The sequence below is a fragment of the Prionailurus viverrinus genome, chromosome D2, assembly GCF_022837055.1.
Source record: "Prionailurus viverrinus isolate Anna chromosome D2, UM_Priviv_1.0, whole genome shotgun sequence".
In the NCBI taxonomy this organism is placed as follows: domain Eukaryota; kingdom Metazoa; phylum Chordata; class Mammalia; order Carnivora; family Felidae; genus Prionailurus; species Prionailurus viverrinus.
The window spans coordinates 20034045-20054359 of NC_062571.1; the positions used below are offsets into that span (position 1 = coordinate 20034045).

Below are 20315 nucleotides of genomic sequence, written 5' to 3' on the forward strand. Positions count from 1 at the left end.
CTGATGCGAGGCTTGACCTCATGAACTGTGAGATCATGGCCTGACCTGAAATCAAGAGTCAGACGCTTCACCGACTAGAAGCCACTCAGGTGCTCCAAAGGGTTCAGCATTTCAACACTACAGGTGACACCTGCCGTTGCGTTACTGGTAGATAGTTGTATCAAAACATGAAAATTCTCCTCTATTTTTAGTTTGCTCTGATTTTTTAACAATCATCAAAGAAATAATAATACTAAAATTTCTGAAAGGTGTTTTGTGCATCTTTGGGGACAAGTGATTTGTTTCAATGTTGTGGTTTAACTTAAAACAACTTTTGCCCTTCTAGAATAAATCAAACCTGATGTCTATGCATTCTCTTTTCACTGGATTGCATTTGTAAATAGTGTGCTTTGGATCCTTGCATGTGTATTCAAGAGAGAGGTGGGTGTTCCCTTGCACCTGTTGTGCTGTCCTTGCTGGGTTTGGGTTACAGGTCGTGCTGGCCTTCTAAAACAACGTAGGAAGAAGCACTCCTTGTGCTTTCCCAGAAGAGTTTTTGTGTGTGTTCTTTTCTTTTGGGAAGAAGTGCTAGGCCAACAGCTGGTGTAGGGTTTTCCTTGTGAGAAGGGTTTTCATTGCAGATTCCTTTCTTAAGTGGAAATAGGATTTTTCTGATTTCCCATATCTTCTTGTGTCTATTTAGATGAGGCATTTTGTTTTCTAGGAATTTGCTCTGACCTCCCAAAGTTTCCAAGGAATAAGTGTCAACTGGTTTCTAATATCCCTCCTATCTGCAGCATCTGGTGTGATATTGGCTTTAGAACTTCTTGATATTGGGACTTTGTGCTTTGTTTCTTTTTCATAGAACCAACTTGGGCTTTTTTGATTTCTGTCATTTACTATTGTTTCCTGCAGCACTGATTTCTGCCCTTTTGTTTTCCATCTACTTGGTGATTGTTTGCTGTCCCATCTTGTAGTTCTTGAACTAAATCCTTCATTTGATTTTTAGCCTTTGTTCCTTTCCAGTATGTGTATTGTATTTATTTGCTTATTAGTGTGTTGATTCATTTTAGAATGAGAGCATGAGCAGGGCAGAGGGTCAGACGGAGAGGGAGAGGGAGAGCGAGAGGGAGAGGGAGAGCGAGAGGGAGAGGGGGAGAGAGAGAGAGAGAGAGAGAGAGAGAGAGAGAGAGAGAATCTCGAGCAGGCTCCTCACTCAGTGTGGAGCCAGGATGGGGATTGATCTTGTGGCCGTGGGATCATACCCTGAGCCAAAATCAAGAGTTGGTCACCAAGCAACTGAGCTATCCTATGATATATGTATTCTAAAGCTATGAGTCTCCCTTTAAGCACACCTTTACCGATCTCACAAGTTTTGATAAGCCAAATGTTTATTATCTTTTATGTGAAACTATTTCCTAACTTTCATTGTGGCATCTTTTTCTTAATTCATCACAATGTTTAGGAGCAGAAGACATCTTGATGTTTCGGGGATTTTCTCGTTCTCTTTGTGCGGATTTCTAGCTTAATTCCATGAAGGTATCTGTCTCAGTGTTTTGGGGTGGTTGTAAGAAAATACATTGACTGGCTGCCTAATAAGGAACAGAAACTTCTTTCCTACAGTTGAGGAGACTGGGAAGTTCTCAAGATCAAGGCATCTACACATTCAGGGTCAGGTGAGAGTCAGCTTCCTGGTTCATCAACAGCCTGCTTCTCCCTGTCCTCCTGTGGTGGCAGGGGTGACAGTGCTCTCTCAGCCGCCCAGGACTGGTCATCACCGGAAGTCTCCCTGTCTTCATCCCATCACTGTGGGCGTGATGAATTGTTGGGGGAATTGAACTGTGAATCTAATGCAATCCCTAAATATGCCCTGCAGTATTTCAGTCCTTTGAGATGAGCTGACTTTCCTAATGGCCTGGCATATATTCGTTTTCATGAACGGTTCCTCGGGCACGTGAAAATAATGTGTATTGGGGGAATGCAGTAGTCTCTATTTATAGGTTAGATGAAGTTTGTTAATGACAGAATTCAGATTTTAGTAACCACTTGAAACCAAGTAAGGAATAGGCGAGAATGAGTTTCCTAATATAACTAAGAGCCACATCCAAAATATCATTTCAGTGTATAGCCGGTGTGAGCAAAAATTATGAATGATTTTGAATTCTCTTTTATCACGTTGTCTTTAAAATGTGGTGTGCATTTTATACTTTCCACACGTCGCACTTTGAGGAGCCGCGTTTCAAGTACTTGCAATAGAGCACGTGACCGCATATTGGACAGCCCCGTCCCACTGCCTTGAGTTTTCTGTTGTCGTCAGTTCTGTCAGATACTGAGAGATGTATCGTCAAGTCTCCCATCGTGCTTATGGATGTGGCTCTTTTTCCTTTTCTCTGTTTGTGAATTTTTCTGTATTTTGAGATTGCGTTATTAGGTATATGCGAGTTTAGAAGTTTTGTTCTCTTGGTAGATGGAACTTCCATCGCGAAATGTTCCTCTTGGTCTCTAGTAGAGCTTTTTGCTATTTTGGTTACTTTCTTGGAGGGTCCCAGTGGCCACATCAGTTTTCTGTTCGGTAGGGTTTGCCTGGGGATCTTTTCCTTCCAGCCGTCTGTGATCTTATGTTTTAAGGTGTAGCTTTGTGACCAGCGTATGCTTAGTTTCCTTCTAATGAATTTGAGAGTCAACCTTTTGCTTGCAGCATTTGTGCACGTGTCATGACTGATAGGTTAGTTTACACGTACCGTATTATTAGTTTCTTCTTTGTCCCCTCTGTTCTGTGTTCTTTTGGTCTCTAGCCTTCCTTTAGAAGTAGGAGGGAGTTTTTAATTGTACACTGATCTGTTAGGTAATTGGAATATATCTATTTCTAGAGGCAGGTGTATTTTCAACTGACCCCTGCCTGATTCAGGACTTGTACTGCTTCCCTGACACTGCTCTCTCCGTTTATCTTTTCTTTAAGATTTATTTGTTTTTTGAGAGAGACATAATACAATCGGGTGAGGGGCAGAGCAGAAAGGGAGACACAGAATCTGAAGCAGGCTCCAGGCTCTGAGTCATCAGCACAGAGTCTGACGCGGGTCTCCAACTCACAAACCGTGAGATCGTGACCTGAGCCAAAGTCGGACACCCAACTGACTGAGCTACCCAGGCGCCCCTGCTCTTTTCTTTGACACTTGAACCACACTGAACTCCTCTTCGCCTTTTGTGGGGTAATATTTTTAAGTTTTAGATGGATTTTGGCGTTGTTGTCATTGTTTCGTGCACTTAATGCTTGTGAAGGTTTGTTCTCATAGTTACCCTTTCTGTTGTGACGTTGTTCTGCAAGCCTTGTTTTTTCATATTTCTTTCAGAGACTACATTTCTTTTGTGCAACAAGCTGCTTTAATATTGATTTTAGTTTGTGTCTGTAGTTGATGTGTAGTCATGGTTTATGTGTGTGTGTGTGTGTGTGTGTGTTTGTGTGTGTGTGTGTGTGTGTTGTTTTTGTTTGTTGTTTCTGTTTTTATTTTTGTTTTTGCTTCTGTTTTGCCTGAAAAACATCTTTACTTTGCCTTCACTGTGAAGAATGTTTCTGTTAGGTAAAGACTTCCAGGTTGGTGGCTATTTTAGTTCACCTTTCATACATGCCAATCCATCATCTGGCTTCATTTGCTCTTCTTGAAGAGTCAGCTGGTAGTGTTGTTGTTGTCCCATGGAAGGCGGTATCTTTGTCCTCTCATGACTGTTAACATCTTTTTGCCTCGGGTGTTCTTTGTGGAGTCACTCTCATGGTTCTTTTATCAGTTTTGATTCTTATCTTTGTAGCGAAGTGGTACTACCCATTCTGTGTTTCCTCTACTTTGTGGGTTCCTATTGGACCTTTGTACCATATCTTCTGTGTCTTTTGGGCTTCTGTATTTTCTGGACGTTTTCTCTGTGTATGGTCTAGATATATTTTTACCTAACTATCTTTCAGTTCACTGAGTCTATTCACCTGTGTCTAGTCTGATGTGAAACCCACAGACTGAGTTCTTAATGCCATTAACAAGATTTTTTAGTCTTTTAATTATGTTAGAGAGCTAGACAGACTGGGAGCAAGGGAAGAACAGAGAGAGAGGGAGACACAGATGCCGAAGCAGGCTCTAGGCTCTGCACTGTCAGCACAGAGCCCAACGCGGGGCTCAAACTCCCGAATCACGAGATCATGACCTGAGCTGAAGTCAGATGCTTAACCAACTGAGCCACTCAGGCACCTGGAGATCTTAATTTTAGCTCCGATAATTTGCAGTTTGAGAATCTGTTTTGAGTCTCTGAAAATTTCCCATTTGTCAAGAATGGTTTTTGGACAGTTGACTTTTGCATCCAATAACTCCAGTCTATGTGTCTCCTCTTGGTCTGTTTCTCTTCTTTCTTCTTTGGGTCGATATGATGTAAAACCTGTTTTTTTTTTTATGTTTATCTATTTATCTTGAGGGAGAAAGAAAGTGAGAGCAGGGGTGGGGGTAGAGGACGGGGGAGAGAGAGACACTGTTGAGGAGAGGCTGTTTTCTGTCAGTAGAGAGCCCAACACAGGGCTCAAACTAACAAACGTGAGCCGAAACCAAGTGTCGGTCACTTAAACGAGTAGACTGAGCTATCCAGGTGCCTCTCTTTTTTTTGTTTGCTTGTTTGTTTCTTTCCTTTTCTTATTAAAAGAATTTTTTTTAAGATTATTTACTTCTGAGAGAGAGAGAGAGGTAGAGACAAAACTTGAAGAGGGGAGGGGGAGACAAAGTGGGAGACACAGAATCCAAAGCAGGCTCCAGGCTCTTCACTGTCACCACAGAGCCCGACGCGGGACTCAAACCATAAAGCGTCAGATCATGACATGAACCAAAGTGGGATGCTTCCCCGACTGAGCTACCCAGGCATTCCTTTCATTTCCTTGCCTTGCCTTTCCCTTCCTTTCCTTTCCTTGCCTTTCCCTTCCTTTCCTTTCCTTTCGTTTCCTTGCCTTTCCTTTCCCTTCATTTCCTTTCCTTTTCTTTTCTTTTCTTTTCTTTTCTTTCTTCTTCTTTTTTTCTTTTCTTTTCTTTTCTTTTCTGTCTTTTTTTTGTCTTGTCTTATCTTGTCTTTTCATTTCTTCTTTGTTTTTATTTTTGTGCTGGACTGTATGGAGAAGCATAGAGGCTCTTCGTGTGCTTGTATTCCTTCAGCATTTCATCCCATACACCCCGAGTGTGGCGGTTATTGGGCCCACTCAGGCGTGAGTGAGTTGAGACTGGGGCTCAGTCTTTGTAAGGTGCAGTGTGAGCTGGGCTCACGCTGTCCCCCACCCCCGTGTAGACCTCCAGGGTCCCCATTTGGAGGCCTGGAGTATTTCCGACGACCCGTCCTTGATGCTAGGTCCCAAAGCCCAGTTATTTTCTCCACAGCACAATGAGACGATGGAAGGGTCAGCTTCTCAGGCAGTGCTTGCCGAGTGCCGGGCTCATTTTCTGTGCCTCCCTGTGCTGTCCACAGCTCGGTTAGCTGCGACTTTGTGCTTGCCTTTCTGTTAGGTTTCCTTTGCAGCTCGTTGGTATCTTGCCTCCAGTCCCTGAGGAAATTCAGAATCCTCACATGTCTTGAGGGAGAGAGAGGACTCTGAACATTAGAGTTGGCTCAGCGGGCTTCCCTTTTGTTGGGGCCTCAGTCCTTCCAGTTGTGACTGCCTCGGGGTCTCCTTGATGCCTTCAAACATGCTTCAAATTGAACTCATCTTTCCTAGTTCACGATGTGGTGATTAACAGGCTATTCACATGTATAAGAGCAAGCCAGGGAAGACTGAGAAGTCCTAGCAAACATTTTGGTCATCAGCATTTGTTACAGGAGAAAACAAAACCCAGTAGTCCTTGCCTAGTACCCGTCGTTCTTCTAAACTGGCCATCCAGTTTGCCCACGCTCAGCCAGCGTCCATGGGGTGGTGATGGTGTCAGCCTCCCAGCTCCCTATCCCCACTGCCATGGCCGCCCTCCTCCCCTGTCAGGTGCCTGCCCAGGGCAGGCTTTGTGATGATGGGCTGGCTATGGCAGGGCAACTAGATGAAGTGGATCGCTTAAGTGGCAGTTATTTTGGGAGTGTTTGATCAGTGTCGTTTGTTTCCTAATTTTCATAATGTTTATTTACTATTTAGAGAGACAGAGAGTGTGGCCAGGGGAGGGGCAGACAGAGGGAGACCCAGAATCTGAAGCAGGCTGGGGGCGGGATGCCCCTCAAGCGTACAGGGTAGCCCCCACAAAAAGGGCTTCTGTGTTGGTGCACCCGAATCATCTGCAGAGACACAACCACCCACCCTTGTTGAGCCCTTTTGTGACTCTGCACCATTGTGGTCGCCAGGCTCTGGCTGCTGTGCTCCTCGGAGACGGGGGTGGAGGCACAGCTGAGAAGAGTGTATCTGGACGAGTGAAGGGGTTAGGAGGAAATGTCGCTTACTTGTGCACCGTGGTTCCGGAAAGGCCTTTTCCGGAGACGTCGCTCGGGGGCTGAGGCTGACCGAGCACTCTCCCAGCAGTCTGACTCCGAGGCCAAAGGCCGGGGTCAAGGAGGAGCTTGGCTTTGTTGTGAGCGATGGAAGGGGAAGCGGAGCCAGGTGAGGCACCAGGCAGCTGGTGTTGGGACAGAACCTACCCCGTAAGGAGTTGGGTTTTCAGATAAGGGCCTGGGGTCGTTGTGTCCTCAGGGGGAAGGACTGGCATGATGTTGTCGAATTTTTTATGTTTATTTATTTTTTTTCAGGATATGAAATTTATTGTCAAATTGGTTTCCATACAACACCCAGTGCTCATCCCAAAAGGTGCCCTCCTCAATACCCATCACCCACCCTCCCCTCCCTCCCACCCCCCATCAACCCCGTTTGTTCTCAGTTTTTAAGAGTCTCTTATGCTTTGGCTCTCTCCCACTCTAACCTCCTTTGTTTTCTTCCTGTCCCCCATGGGTTTCTGTTAAGTTTCTCAGGATCCACCTAAGAGTGAAACCATATGGTATCTGTCTTTCTCTGTATGGCTTATTTCACTTAGCATCACGCTCTCCCGTTCCATCCGTGTTGCTACAAAGGGCCATATTGCAGTCTTTCTCATTGCCACGTAGTACTCCATTGTGTATATAAACCACAATTTCTTTATCCATTCATCAGTTGATGGACATGTAGGCTCTTTCCATCATTTGGCTATTGTTGAGAGTGCTGCTATAAACATTGGGGTACAAGTGCCCCTATGCATCAGTACTCCTGTATCCCTTGGGTAAATTCCTAGCAGTGCTATTGCTGGGTCATAGGGTAGGTGTATTTTTAATTTTCTGAGGAACCTCCACACTGTTTTCCAGAGTGGCTGCACCAATTTGCATTCCCACCAACAGTGCAAGAGAGTTCCCGTTTCTCCACATCCTCTCCAGCATCTATAGTCTCTTGATTTGTTCATTTTGGCCACTCTGACTGGCGTGAGGTGATATCTGAGTGTGGTTTTGATTTGTATTTCCCTGATGAGGAGCGACGTTGAGCATCTTTACATGTGCCTGTTGGCCATCCGGATGTCTTCTTTAGAGAAGTGTCTATTCATGTTTTCTGCCCGTTTGTTCACTGGGTTATTTGTTTTTTGGGTGTGGAGTTTGGTGAGCGCTTTATAGATTTTGGATACTAGCCCTTTGTCCGATATGTCATTTGCAAATATCTTTTCCCATTCTGTTGGTTGCCTTTTAGTTTTATTGGTTGTTTCCTTTGCTGTGCAGAAGCTTTTTATCTTCATAAGGTTCCAGTAATTCATTTTTGCTTTTAATTCCCCTGCCTTTGGGGATGTGTCGAGTAAGAGATAGCTACGGCTGAGGTCAGAGAGGTCTTTTCCTGCTTTCCTCTCTAGGGTTTTGATGGTTTCCTGTCTCACATTCAGGTCCTTTATCCATTTTGGGTTTATTTTTGTGAATGGTGTGAGAAAGTGGTCTAGTTTTAACCTTCTGCATGTTGCTGTCCAGTTCTCCCAGCACCATTTGTTAACGAGACTGTCTTTTTTCCACTGGATGTTCTTCCCTGCTTTGTCAAAGATGAGTTGGCCATACGTTTGTGGGGCTAGTTCTGGGGTTTCTATTCTATTCCATTGGTCTGTGTGTCTGTGTTTGTGCCAATACCATGCTGTCTTCATGATGACAGCTTTGTAGTTGAGGCTAAAGTCTGGGATTGTGATGCCTCCTGCTTTGGTCTTCTTCTTCAAAATTACTTTGGCCATTCGGGGCCTTTTGTGGTTCCATATGAATTTTACGATTGCTTGTTCTAGTTTCGAGAGGAATGCTGGTGCAATTTTGATTGGGATTGCATTGAATGTGTAGATAGCTTTGGGCAGTATTGACATTTTGACAATATTTATTCTTCCAATCCATGCGCACGGAATGTCTTTCCATTTCTTCATATCTCCTTCAATTACCTTCATAAGCTTTCTATACTTTTCAGCATACAGATCTTTTACATCTTTGGTTAGAGTTATTCCTAGGTATTTTATGCTTCTTGGTGCAATTGTGAATGAGATCAGTTTCTTTATTTGTCTTTCTGTTGCTTCATTGGTAGTGTATAAGAATGCAACTGATTTCTGTACTTTGATTTTGTATCCTGCAACTTTGCTGAATTCATGTATCAGGCCTAGCAGACTTTTGGGGGAGTCTATCAGATTTTCCATGTGTAGTATCACGTCATCTGCAAAAAGGGAAAGCTTGACTTCATCTTTGCCAATTTGGATGCCTTTGATTTCCTTTTGTTGTCTGGTTGCTGATGCTAGAACTTCCAACACTATGTTAAACAACAGCGGTGAGAGTGGGCATCCCCGTCGCGTTCCTGATCTCAGGGAAAAAGCTCTCAGTTTTTCCCCATTGAGGATGATGTTAGCCGTGGGCTTTTCATAAATGGCTTTTATGATGTTTAAGTATGTCCCTTCTATCCCGACTTTCTCAAGGGTTTTTATTAAGAAAGGGTGCTGAATTTTGTCAAAGCCCTTTTCTGCATCGATTGACAGGCTCATATGGTTCTTATCTTTTCTTTTCTTACTGTGATGTATCACGTTGATTGATTTGCGAATGTGGAACCAGCCCTGCATCCCAGGAATGAATCCCGCTTGATCATGGTGGGTTATTCTTTTTATATGCGGTTGAATTCGATTTGCTCGTATCGTATTGAGAATTTTTGCGTCTATATTCATCAGGGATATTGGCCTGTAGTTCTCTTTTTTTACTGGGTCTCTGTCTGGTTTAGGAATCAAAGTAATACTGGCTTCATAGAATGAGTCTGGAAGTTTTCCTTCCCTTTCTATTTCTTGGAATAGCTTCAGAAGGATAGGTATTATCTCTGCTTTAAACGTCTGGTAGAACTCCCGTGGGAAGCCATCTGGTCCTGGACTCTTATTTGTTGGGAGATTTTTGATAACCGATTCAATTTCTTCGCTGGTGATGGGTCTGTTCAAGCTTTCTCTTTCCTCCTGATTGAGTTTTGGAAGAGTGTGCGTGTTTAGGAATTTGTCCATTTCTTCCAGGTTGTCCAATTGGTTGGCATATAATTTTTCATAGTATTCCCTGAGAATTGTTTGTATGTCTGAGGGATTGGTTGTAATAATTCCATTTTCATTCATGATTTTATCTATTTGGGTCATCTCCCTTTTCTTTTTGAGAAGCCTGGCTAGAGGTTTGTCAATTTTGTTTATCTTTTCAAAACACCAACTCTTGGTTTCATTGATCTGCTCTACAGTTTTTTTTAGTTTCTATATTGTTTATTTCTGCTCTGATCTTTCTTATTTCTCCTCTTCTGCTGGGTTTAGGCTGCCTTTGCTGTTCTGCTTCTATTTCCTTTAGGTGTGCTGTTAGATTTTGTATTTGGGATTGCTCTTGTTTCTGGAGATAGGCCTGGATTGCAATGTATTTTCCTCTCAGGACTGCCTTCGCTGCATCCCAAAGCGTTTGGATTGTTGTATTTTCATTTTCGTTGGTTTCCATATATTTTTAAATTTCTTCTCTAATTGCCTGGTTGACCCACTCATTCTTTAGTAGGGTGTTCTTTAACCTCCATGCTTTGGGAGGTTTTCCAGACTTTTTCCTGTGGTTCATTTCAAGCTTCATAGCCTTGTGGTCTGAAAGTATGCATGGTACAATTTCAATTCTTGTATACTTATGAAGGGCTGTTTTGTGACCCAGTATATGACCTATCTTGGAGAAAGTTCCATGTGCACTCGAGAAGAAAGTATATTCTGTTGCTTTGGGATGCAGAGTTCTAAATATATGTGTCAAGTCCATCTGATCCAATGTATCCTTCAGGGCCCTTGTTTCTTTATTGACCGTGTGTCTAGATGATCTATCCATTTCTGTAAGTGGAGTGTTAAAGTCCCCTGCAATGACCACATTCTTATCAATAAGGGTGCTCATGTTTATGAGGAATTGTTTTCTATGTTTGGGGGCTCCTGTATTCGGCGCATAGACATTTATAATTGTTAGCTCTTCCTGATGGATAGGCCCTGTAATTATTATGAAATGCCCTTCTTCATCTCTTGTTACAGCCTTTGATTGAAAGTCTAGTCTGTCTGATATAAGTATGGCTACTCCAGCTTTCTTTTGGCTTCCAGTAGCATGATAAATAGTTCTCCATCCCCTCACTCTCAATCTAAAGGTGTCCTCAGGGCTAAAATGAGTCTCTTGTAGACAGCAAATAGATGGGTCTTGTTTTTTTATCCATTCTGATACCCTATGTCTTTTGGTTAGCGCATTTGGTCCATTTACATTCCGTGTTATTATAGAAAGATACGGGTTTAGAGTCCTTATGATGTCTGTATGTGTACAGTGTAGCCCCCACAAAAAGGGCTTCTGTGTTGGTGCACCCGAATCATCTGCAGAGACACAACCACCCACCCTTGTTGAGCCCTTTTGTGACTCTGCACCATTGTGGTCGCCAGGCTCTGGCTGCTGTGCTCCTCGGAGACGGGGGTGGAGGCACAGCTGAGAAGAGTGTATCTGGACGAGTGAAGGGGTTAGGAGGAAATGTCGCTTACTTGTGCACCGTGGTTCCGGAAAGGCCTTTTCCGGAGACGTCGCTCGGGAACTGAGGCTGACCGAGCACTCTCCCAGCAGTCTGACTCCGAGGCCAAAGGCCGGGGTCAAGGAGGAGCTTGGCTTTGTTGTGAGCGATGGAAGGGGAAGCGGAGCCAGGTGAGGCACCAGGCAGCTGGTGTTGGGACAGAACCTACCCCGTAAGGAGTGGGGTTTTCAGATAAGGGCCTGGGGTCGTTGTGTCCTCAGGGGGAAGGACTGGCATGATGTTGTTGAATTTTTTGAAAGCTGGTGCTGGTTCTGTGTGGATAGTGGGTTGGGGGAGGAGACAAGAATGGATGCAGTGTAGACGTCATTGGGTAGAGTGGCTCCTTCTAATGTGTGGGTTGAGCTCTAAGATTCGTGCTTTAGGCAACAGGTACAAGCCCCTCACATCACCCATCTCATAAAGCACAGGACAGTGTGCGTCTTTATATCCTATACAGAACTACGTAATGTTTAAAAGCAGCTTGTGTAATATTTACGTGTGTGGGTACAAGGCGTACACTAAAGTATTCACCTGTTCTGGAGCGCGTGGCAGGCACGGTACTAGGTGCTGACCACTATGTGCTGCAGTTACCTCGCCCAGAGACGTATGCGGTTTTACGGAGAGTAATAGAATGGCATGGGAGTGTGTGGTTCGGTGGAATGGGGGAACGTGTGCACAGTGCGGCTGCAGGGTGGCCGTTTTGTCCCATGGGTTGGCGTGGGTCAGACTCGGGGAGGCGGTTTTCCTTGGGAGGTTCGGCTGCCCTGTGTTCTCCTTCATGCACCCCACTCTGTCTCCCGGACGTCTTTCCAAGCACCTCGTAGTGAAGGTCCATCTGGGCGGACTGTGGGCTCTTTGAGTTCCACACGGGCCACCACCCTCCTCCCCACACCTGTGCCTCCTCCTGGGAACAGAGCAGCTTGCTCCCTGGTCCGGTGGTCAGAAGCCAGGGAGATGGCTTTGCCTCTTTCCTGCTCTTCCCTCTCCCTGCTGGTCCGTGGGTCCTGTGGCGTGGAGCTTGCCTGTCTCAGAGGCCATCTGTGAGGTCTCTGGAGATCTGTACCCTGTCATCACTCGGGTGGACTCGGGGAGGGGCCGAGTCCTGCGGTCTTCCCTGCGCCGGCCCCACTCACCTCGCAGCTGCTTGGCTGTGGGGCGGGGGGCTCCTCCTGCTGTGCAGAGATGCTGGCGTTCTGCCCCATCCGTGTACAATACGCCTCTCTCTCTGAGAAGACGGCCTTTCTTTCTGAATCTGTGTCCTGCCTGCTGGCACTTAGTGCTGGGTGTTCCTGAGCAACTTGGTCACTAACTCCTTTGGGGAAACACGTATGCCTTGTGTACAAGGACCGTCTCAACTTCTCCTTTTCTGCTCCTAGGTTGCTCAGTGAGTTAAGCGGCTGACTTTGGCCCCGTCATGAACTTTTTCTTGGCGAGGGAACCCGCGAGACGGGCTCTGAGCTGACAGCCCAGAGCCTGGAGTCTGCTTTCAATTCCTTGTCTCCCTCTCACTCTGCCCGTCCCCTGCTGCTCTCCGTCTCTAAGGAATAAAGAATGACATTACAAAATTAAAACAGAAAATCTATTTCTATTTTCCTCTTTTCTGTTGTTCACAAAGGTCGTGCTTGCTTCGTTCTTCCCCAAGGATGAGTAGAGCTGACCGTAGAACAACTTGGTGTTCGGGGTTCCACCCTGCCCACAATTGAAAATCCATGTATAAGGTTTGGTCCCCAGAACACTTAACTGTTCAAACTCTCTTGTTGTCCAGTAACCTGAGTAGAAAGAAAAACAGTGCATTAGCACCTGTATCTTGTATGTGTCATATACTATATTCTTCGAGTCAAGTAAGCTAGAGAAACAGTTTTACGTCACAGGGAAATAGGTGCACAGCTCTGCGCTGTATTGTTCCCTAAGTTTATTCTCCATCTGTTTCTAGAATGAATTGTCTATCAGAACCCACATCAGTGCTGTCTCAGGTGACACACTACGCTGTTGTTACGTGTATCCTTAGCACTATGCATCAGAAATGGGAGGAATTGGAAAGATTCCTGTGTATTTACGGATGTAACAATTCATGCATTACCAATGAAGGGTGAATGCTTCATGATGGCCTGGTGTACTCAGTACGATTGCTTCGTCATGGCCTAGGAGATACACGGGTGAATGCATGGTTACAAAGCTTTTCTAGCCTGCAGGTTTACAGCCATATTCCTAATACAGTCTGGACACATTGTTACATTACAAAAACAGCCTGTGATAGTAGGCTGAGAGGCATTTTCTCTGGGCGGGGACCGAGAGAGGCCTGCCAGAAGGAAATGTCATTTTTTGAAAGCCAGGTTATGGAACAACACGTTATTCGTTTTATGTCAGATCTTACTGCCCTTATGCCCATGTGAGGATAGGCTGTCCAAGTGCACACAAGTCTCCACACGATGTTCCTCCTGATGAACGCTTAGGTGGTGGTGACACACATGCGTCCCGGGCGGCCTGGCTGCATGGTCCCTCGATTTTCACGCACAGACGTGTGCATGGCAGGCGAAGTGGTTCACTGAGCACCTTGGTGAGGATTTGCTGTCTGGAAAGTGGGGGTGGGTCCTCACAAATGTGCTGATATGCAGACCTGCATGGGGTGGGGGGGACCCGCTAGATGGGGCAGTCTTGGGCCTTGGGGCCTGGCGGTATGGGGGTGGAGGCGGGCACTGTCTGTGCAGCTTTCCACAAGGGCCTCTCTGTTCCTGGCCAATGTTTCCATAGACGGCTGGCTGGCTTTAGTCCCAGCGCCCTTGTCATGGAAGGGTCCATGTGGGAAAGGAGCCGAGACTCTGCCGGATCACTCCTGGTGGCACCGTGCTTTCCAGCGATGCCGCTTCCATGCCGCCTTCCTCGCCCTCCGTCTGCTTCGCCAGATCTCCTCTCTGTGCTGTCTTCTTCTGTGACCTCCTCTGGGCTTTTCTCTGTGCTCGTGACCTTCTGTAGGATACGCATTTTGAATCCCTGCATCCCCCAACTCTTTTTCTTTTTCTTTTTTTTCTTTTTGCCATATGCACAGTCTCAGTCATGAGTTTCCTGATTGGCTGTGTCATAGGTCCTGGAAATCACGCACGTCGTATGGACAGTCATCTCTAGCAGGGATTTCTTGATTGTGTTGGGCTTGATGGTTTCCCCAGAGTTTTTTGTAACGTCCCTTGGCATCTTCCTGACTTTCATAATGTTCCCTCTGTGGCGGTTCTCTTTGGCAGCATTGACTGTCCTTCTTGTAACGTGCCTGTGTCATGAGCCTCACAGGTCCTCGTGGCCCCTGGTGCGCAGGCTGACTTAGACCCGCTGCGCTCCGGAGCGAGTGAGCCACCAAGACACGTTTGGTGGTGACCCGTGGGGTTCTGGGTGGCCAGGACATTGTCCGATGTCAGAAGAACTTTAGAGGACATTCCCTTGCTCTCAGCGTACTTCCTGAGTTGAGGGACAGAGCCGGGATGGAACTGGTCCAGGGCAAGGGCTCTGGTTGTGCAGCCAGACCACTGGCCACTGGGACTTGTTGCCTTCAGGAACCTGGGGTGAGCTTCCTACACAGGGCCAGCCGCCCTGCTCACACCCCCGCCTGTATCCGCTCATTCGGGAGCTGCTTCACCCCTTCCTACCCAACATCTTGGTGCTCACTTGTCTTTCTCGTGAATAAATGTCGTTTGTGGCATTTCCCCCCCCCGACAGGGCACCTCCTTCTGCATGAAAAACCTGTGCAGGCAGCCATGGTCTCCTCAACTGATTTTCTTGGGTTTTCACTTTTTGTGTTGGAGTGGTTGACATGCGGTGGATGGTAGTTCCTGCTTCTCTGCAATCTTCTCTCGGGCGTCTGGGAAACTGTGTCCTTCTTCTTCGTGGTGGAAGCTGCTTCTCCTATCGTCTGGACCATTTTCAAAGCCAAACCCCTTTCTAAAATCACCAAGCTATCCTGTGCCTGCATTGAAATGTGCCAGTTTTCGATCCTTCCCTTCCTTCTGCCTTACGTCGTGATGTCAGGTCTTCACTTGTCTTGCAGTTTGAGTTGAGTCTGCAGGTGTGCCCGTCTCACAGCAGTCCTACATCCACAGAGATGCCACATCTTCCACACGAGACACAAAGATGTCTCACAAATAGCACCAGGTTTTTGCGTGTGCTGGGGTAGCCGCAGCGAGAGCTTCGAGAATTTCCCTTTCTTTGTGCCTCCATGGGCCTCACGCTGGCCGGCTGGCAGCTGCAGCTGTGGACCTCAGGACGTGTCAGGCCATTCGGCCTTTTCTTGTCATACCATGAGTCTTCTCTGCATCGCGGGAGCACGTCCAGCATCCCTGGGGACACTTCAAATGGGTCCCAGGATGTAATTAAGGTTCATGGTATTGCCCTTAACATGGTGAAAATGATGCAGGAACCCTGAGAAATCACTTCTCCTGTGGTGCTTGATTTACTGGAGAAAGGAAGTGCTTACCAAGAGCTGAGTAGGAGATTCGTGGATTCGTGCAACACTTGAGGGGACCTCAATAGCAACAGGAGGTGGTGCACACTTCCCCCAGAGGACAGCGTCTGCTACAGCTTGTGTTATGCGGTTAGGACTTAATCCTGCGTCTCCACATTGGTTTGCCTTTCTCTTGACTGCAAATGGCACCATGTAGGTACGGTCAGTTTCTGTGTGCAAAAGGATACGTTTTATCTTGTTAGAGTAGGTTTGTGTATGTTTTCGGAGAGGAAATGCTCTAATAGCCTAGTATCTGCGTATATTTCATGCACTCGTGGCCTCCCGTTTACTTACTAGTTTTGATACTTCGTAGCTGCTCAGCTCATCTGCCAGTCTTTCCAAATGTCACACATCTCCAGAAAAGTTTCCAATGTATTTATTGGAACAAAAATCCCCACATAGAAATGGGCCTGCACAGTCCTACCTCAAGGATCAGATAGGCTTCTGTGGGTTCACCTTGTCAAGTCAGATTGCAAGGAACGTGGTCAGTTCTGTGGTAACATTCCCGTTGATTTGGAAAGGGTTAATTTATGAAAGAAATTGAAGTATGTCACCAGTTTGTACTTGGATTTTCTAGAATTGCTGAAATCACAAACTCTCTTTATTTGGAATGTCAGTTGTTAAGTGAACGTTTATCCCCTCGTCTGTCCTACAGAGACCAAAGCTCTGGGGCGCCTGGGTGTCTCAGGGCATTAAGCGTCTGACTCTTGGTTTCAGCTCAGGTCATGATGTCATGGTTCAGGGATTGAGCCCTGCACCGGGCTCTGCGCTCGACTGACTGGAGAGTGTGCGTCCACCTCCTTGGAGCCCACCTGTACGCCATGTCCTGGGCGGGCGCTCAGTATTGGCGGGAGAGAAGCCCCACGCGGGGTGGTGGGCCCTGGCATCACTCTCCTCAGAAACCCTTCCTCCATAATATTTCCTGCTTGCCTATGGAAAGAAGTCGTAAACTCGCCCTTTCGTCAAGAGTCCTACCATCATTTTTGAAAAGTCCATCGGGTAGGGTTGAGTCTGATTGAGCCAGGGGTTCAGGCCAAGACAGCAGCTTTTGAGGACCGTCAGCCTTTCCTCACTGCCGCTCCACAAGCCTGCTTGCCAGGCGAGGCCAGAGGCTGCGGATGGGCAGGAGGCTTCTCGGCCTGTTGCTCCCGAGTCAGCAGAGTTCCTGAGTCCTAGACCTGCCAGGCACCTGAAAACGTCTGTCCCCTTGAGTGTCGGTCCCTCCGAAAATCCCCGGGGCTCCTGTGGGTGGCGAGGAGGGGACTGGTGTGTGTGATGCTACTTGAGGGTGGTGGGTGCTGGGACTCTGGAGGGCCACGGAGGCCTGGTGTGCTCTGGTAAAGACCCCCTGTGTCTCTCCACTTTTGTCCCCTCTCCGACCCCAGGAGTGTGCAGCTCTCGCTGCAGAGCTCCACACCTGCAGGGAGCAGCTAATGCAGAGAGAGGAGGAGATCGCCAACCTGAAGGCGGAGAGAAACAACACCAGGGTCAGTAGGCGCACTGCCAGTGTCTTTAAACACAGGACACCATTCACGCCCCTTGTCCACATGTCCCCGTGGAGTTGGCTGGGACCTATTGTTCTCAAACCTTGTTTGATCCGTGAGGAAGAGCGAGGCTATTTTAACACATTCGAGGGGGTGGCTCCCTACCTGGGATCTGAATTGAAGGGATTCAGACTTGGTTTTGCATTTGGTGAACTTGACGCCCGGAATTGAAGGTGTGCTTGAAACACGGTTTTCCTTTTGCCTCTCCCACCAGCTGCTGCTGGAACATTTGGAGTTCCTCGTCTCCAGGCACGAGAGAGCTCTTCAAAAAACAGTCATACGGCGACAGGCGAAGACTCCTGCCGGCGTGTCCAGTGAGGTGGAGGTGCTCAAGGTCCTCAACTCCATATTGGAGAAGGACAAAACCGAGGCTGAAATGGTGTGCCTAGCCACAGCGGTTCTCAATTTGTGCACATGCTGTGTGTTCTAGGCACACTTTGTGTGTTTGTGTGACTGGAGTTTCCTTTTCATCTTCTTGAATTCTTGTAAGAAGACAGGTCTGTATGGTTAAAAAGCAGTAGTTGGTGGAAATGTTGTGTGTATCGATTGGCTAGTACAAATTGCATAATGTAATTTATTTCGGGGAAGATTTGTCTCGAATGTAAAATTGAAAGCGGTTAACAAGCAAGTTTGTGAACAGGAGCATCCGTGAAAAAGCTTACCAGCATTCTGTCATGTTATTTGAGGCGAAGGGGTCTTAGGGTAACTGTAGAGTAAGGACTAATGAAACACCTCTGTGTACCAACTCAATCCCTTTGTTTCCAGGTGAGAGAGCAGTTACGTGTGGCACTGGAGGGGTGTAGTTTCGTAGAAGAATTAGGGGCCACACGCAGAGTTCAGCTCCAGACATCATCCCAGGATTTGATTGGAGGGGGTTTCCTTTTTATCCATTGTTTTTAAAACAACACGGGGGGCCTGGGTGGCGCAGTCGGTTAAGCGTCCGACTTCAGCCAGGTCACGATCTCGCGGTCCGTGAGTTTGAGCCCCGCGTCAGGCTCTGGGCTGATGGCTCAGAGCCTGGAGCCTGTTTCCGATTCTGTGTTTCCCTCTCTCTCTGCCCCTCCCCCGTTCATGCTCTATCTCTCTCTGTCCCCCAAAAAATAAATAAACATTGAAAAAAAAAAAAAAACAACATAGGAAGACTAGCAGTGGGGGCCCTCACATGTTGCTTCCCTTTCTGAGTGTCAAAGGTGCAGAGCCAGGTGAAAGAGCTCCTGACTACCCTGTGCATTCTCGTGGCCAAGCTGGAAGAGGACCTAGACATCTCAAGGAAAGACCTCATCCTTTCTGAAGCAAGGAACACTATATTACAAAGAGATGTCCGTGAAGTGAGTGTCAGTTGAAATGGCCACGCCATCGTCGAGCCTAACGTGGGGTGTTTGGTTCGGCCTTGCCCCGTGTGTCCTTCGTCTCCCACGGGTTTTGAACGTTTGGAGTTTGGTAGAAGTAGCAGCAGAACGGGACGTGACTCCGGGGCCTGGGTGGGCTGCCTCCCCGTCTGTGTGGTGGAATCTGTCCTCCCTGGACTCTCCCCTGCAGAGGCCTGGCAGGCAGGCGGCAGAGTGGCCTCGGGTGTGGAGTGTGGGCCACCTGAGCTTGGCCCCTGCCATGCTCTCGGTCCGTTTTGGGAACACACTCGCACGTAGGAACCAGCGTGGTGCTGCCAGGTCGTTTCCGGGGGCACGGCCTTGCGGGGGCCGCTCTGCCAGGGGCCGTCACGGCCACCTCTGCCGCCCTGCCCTCCTCCCAGGGTTCCGTGCCCCTGGTCGTGGCGGTCAGAGTGAGCGAGGCGCAGCCCGCTGGTTCTGGTGTAAGGTCATGGAGGAGTGCGGCCGCTTCTGCACGTGTGGACGTCGATGGGAATCTGATCATTGTCACAGAAACTAGTAAGGGTAGGATGGTTTCTCTGTGCCTCCTCCTGTCACTGTGAGCTGCCCTTTGCGGACAGTCCCCGCACACCCCACCCCCAGCCCGGAAATGCCACCTCGGGAACACCCTGTCAGGCCCTTGAGGGTGTAAGTGCACGAGCAGTCTGTTTAGTACCTTAGTGTGGGGGAGATCGTGTCAGAATTTAAAACAAAAGTATTTGCAGAAATTATAGAACCTGTTCAGTGAAGTTGTTGTTTGGCAAAGGTGGGGAGAGACCCCTCAGCAGAGTTCAAGATGCAGAGAATTTAGGAAATCATTTCTTAGGACTCATCACTTTCACTCTTGAGACTGCTGACATAAATTGCTTAGTAAACACGGAGGGCTGGAAGAGGAATCTTTCCCGTGTTGGACAAGAAAAGCAGGGCAGGACGTTCTGGTTCCATTGGCAGTGTCCGATACCATGGGATACAATGTTGTTACAGGGTTAGGCTATAGAAGATGACTTCCAGTTATATGAAAGGTGGAGTTTGGCTTCCATTTGTTAACACTGCTGCTTCAACTCTGTGGTAATTGGATGAGATTTCATCCACCTTTTCCCCGGAAAAAGGATGGTTGTCTCATGGTGTGTGCCTCCAGAGGCAAGTCGCTGTTCTGTGGAAAGCTCAACGGTGTCCGGAGGCAACCGAGGTGATTTCCGGGAGACTTTATTATCCGTTTGTCTTTGAACACATGGGAAAGAATAAGCCTGGGTAACTGGTCAGAATCCTGAGCAGCCTCCGCACTGTCGGCACAGAGCCTGACGCGGGGCGGGCGCCAACTCACAAAGCGACACCGGCTGAGCCACCCAGGTACCCCGAGGATGCTACTTTTCTGTTTGTTTGGAAAATGAGGATTTCGCCCGGTTTTTGTGTCTGGAGCGTGTTAATGTGTCGTACGCTAATTCTTTCCCTGTTTTCCCTCTGAAATACCTGCTGTAGGCCGTGGCCCAGAAGGAAGACATGCAAGACAGGATCACTACCCTTGAGAAGCGCTGCCTCAGGGCACAGCACAAAGCCACCTCTCTGCACGACCTCAAGGATAAACTTGAAAACGAGATCGCAAAGAAGGACTCTCTGCATCGACAGGTCGTTGGTTTCGTTGAACTTCATTCCACTTTTATTAATTACAAGTCAAGTTAAGGACCAAGTGTCAATGTCAAGGTTTTAGGATCTTAGAATCTTGTGTTGACCAGCGGGGTTACTTCAACGTCCAGGGTTTAATTCTTTCGAATTTTATGGAAGCATGTTATGGGGCTCCCCTCCTTGATTCCTTCTTTGTCTTGTCTTACATGCACGTTACTCTGTTGCCTGTTAGCACTGTTTCCAAAGGAGCAGGGAGTGGCCGGGAATGTGTAGGCAGCTGGCCA

At 47.4% G+C, this 20315-nt stretch overlaps 1 protein-coding gene and 1 long non-coding RNA gene across 2 annotated transcripts in view; one reads left to right on the forward strand and one right to left on the reverse strand.

Moving 5' to 3' along the window:
* Positions 1 to 10792: 10792 nt before the first annotated feature.
* Positions 10793 to 20315, forward strand: part of LOC125147576 (liprin-alpha-3-like) — a 38457-nt gene continuing 28934 nt past the window's right edge. The window contains exons 1-5 of the mRNA XM_047824667.1: positions 10793 to 11142; positions 16883 to 16984; positions 17256 to 17460; positions 18224 to 18369; positions 19888 to 20034. Of these exons, the coding sequence (XP_047680623.1) occupies positions 10975 to 11142; positions 16883 to 16984; positions 17256 to 17460; positions 18224 to 18369; positions 19888 to 20034 (768 nt within the window). The 5' untranslated portion in view covers positions 10793 to 10974. The remainder of the gene's footprint in view (positions 11143 to 16882; positions 16985 to 17255; positions 17461 to 18223; positions 18370 to 19887; positions 20035 to 20315) is intronic.
* LOC125147854 (uncharacterized) lies at positions 12577 to 13343 on the reverse strand. Its single transcript, XR_007145322.1, has 2 exons — positions 13092 to 13343; positions 12577 to 12780 (listed from the first exon to the last, which is right to left on the reverse strand). It is a non-coding gene; the product is annotated as an uncharacterized LOC125147854 (long non-coding RNA).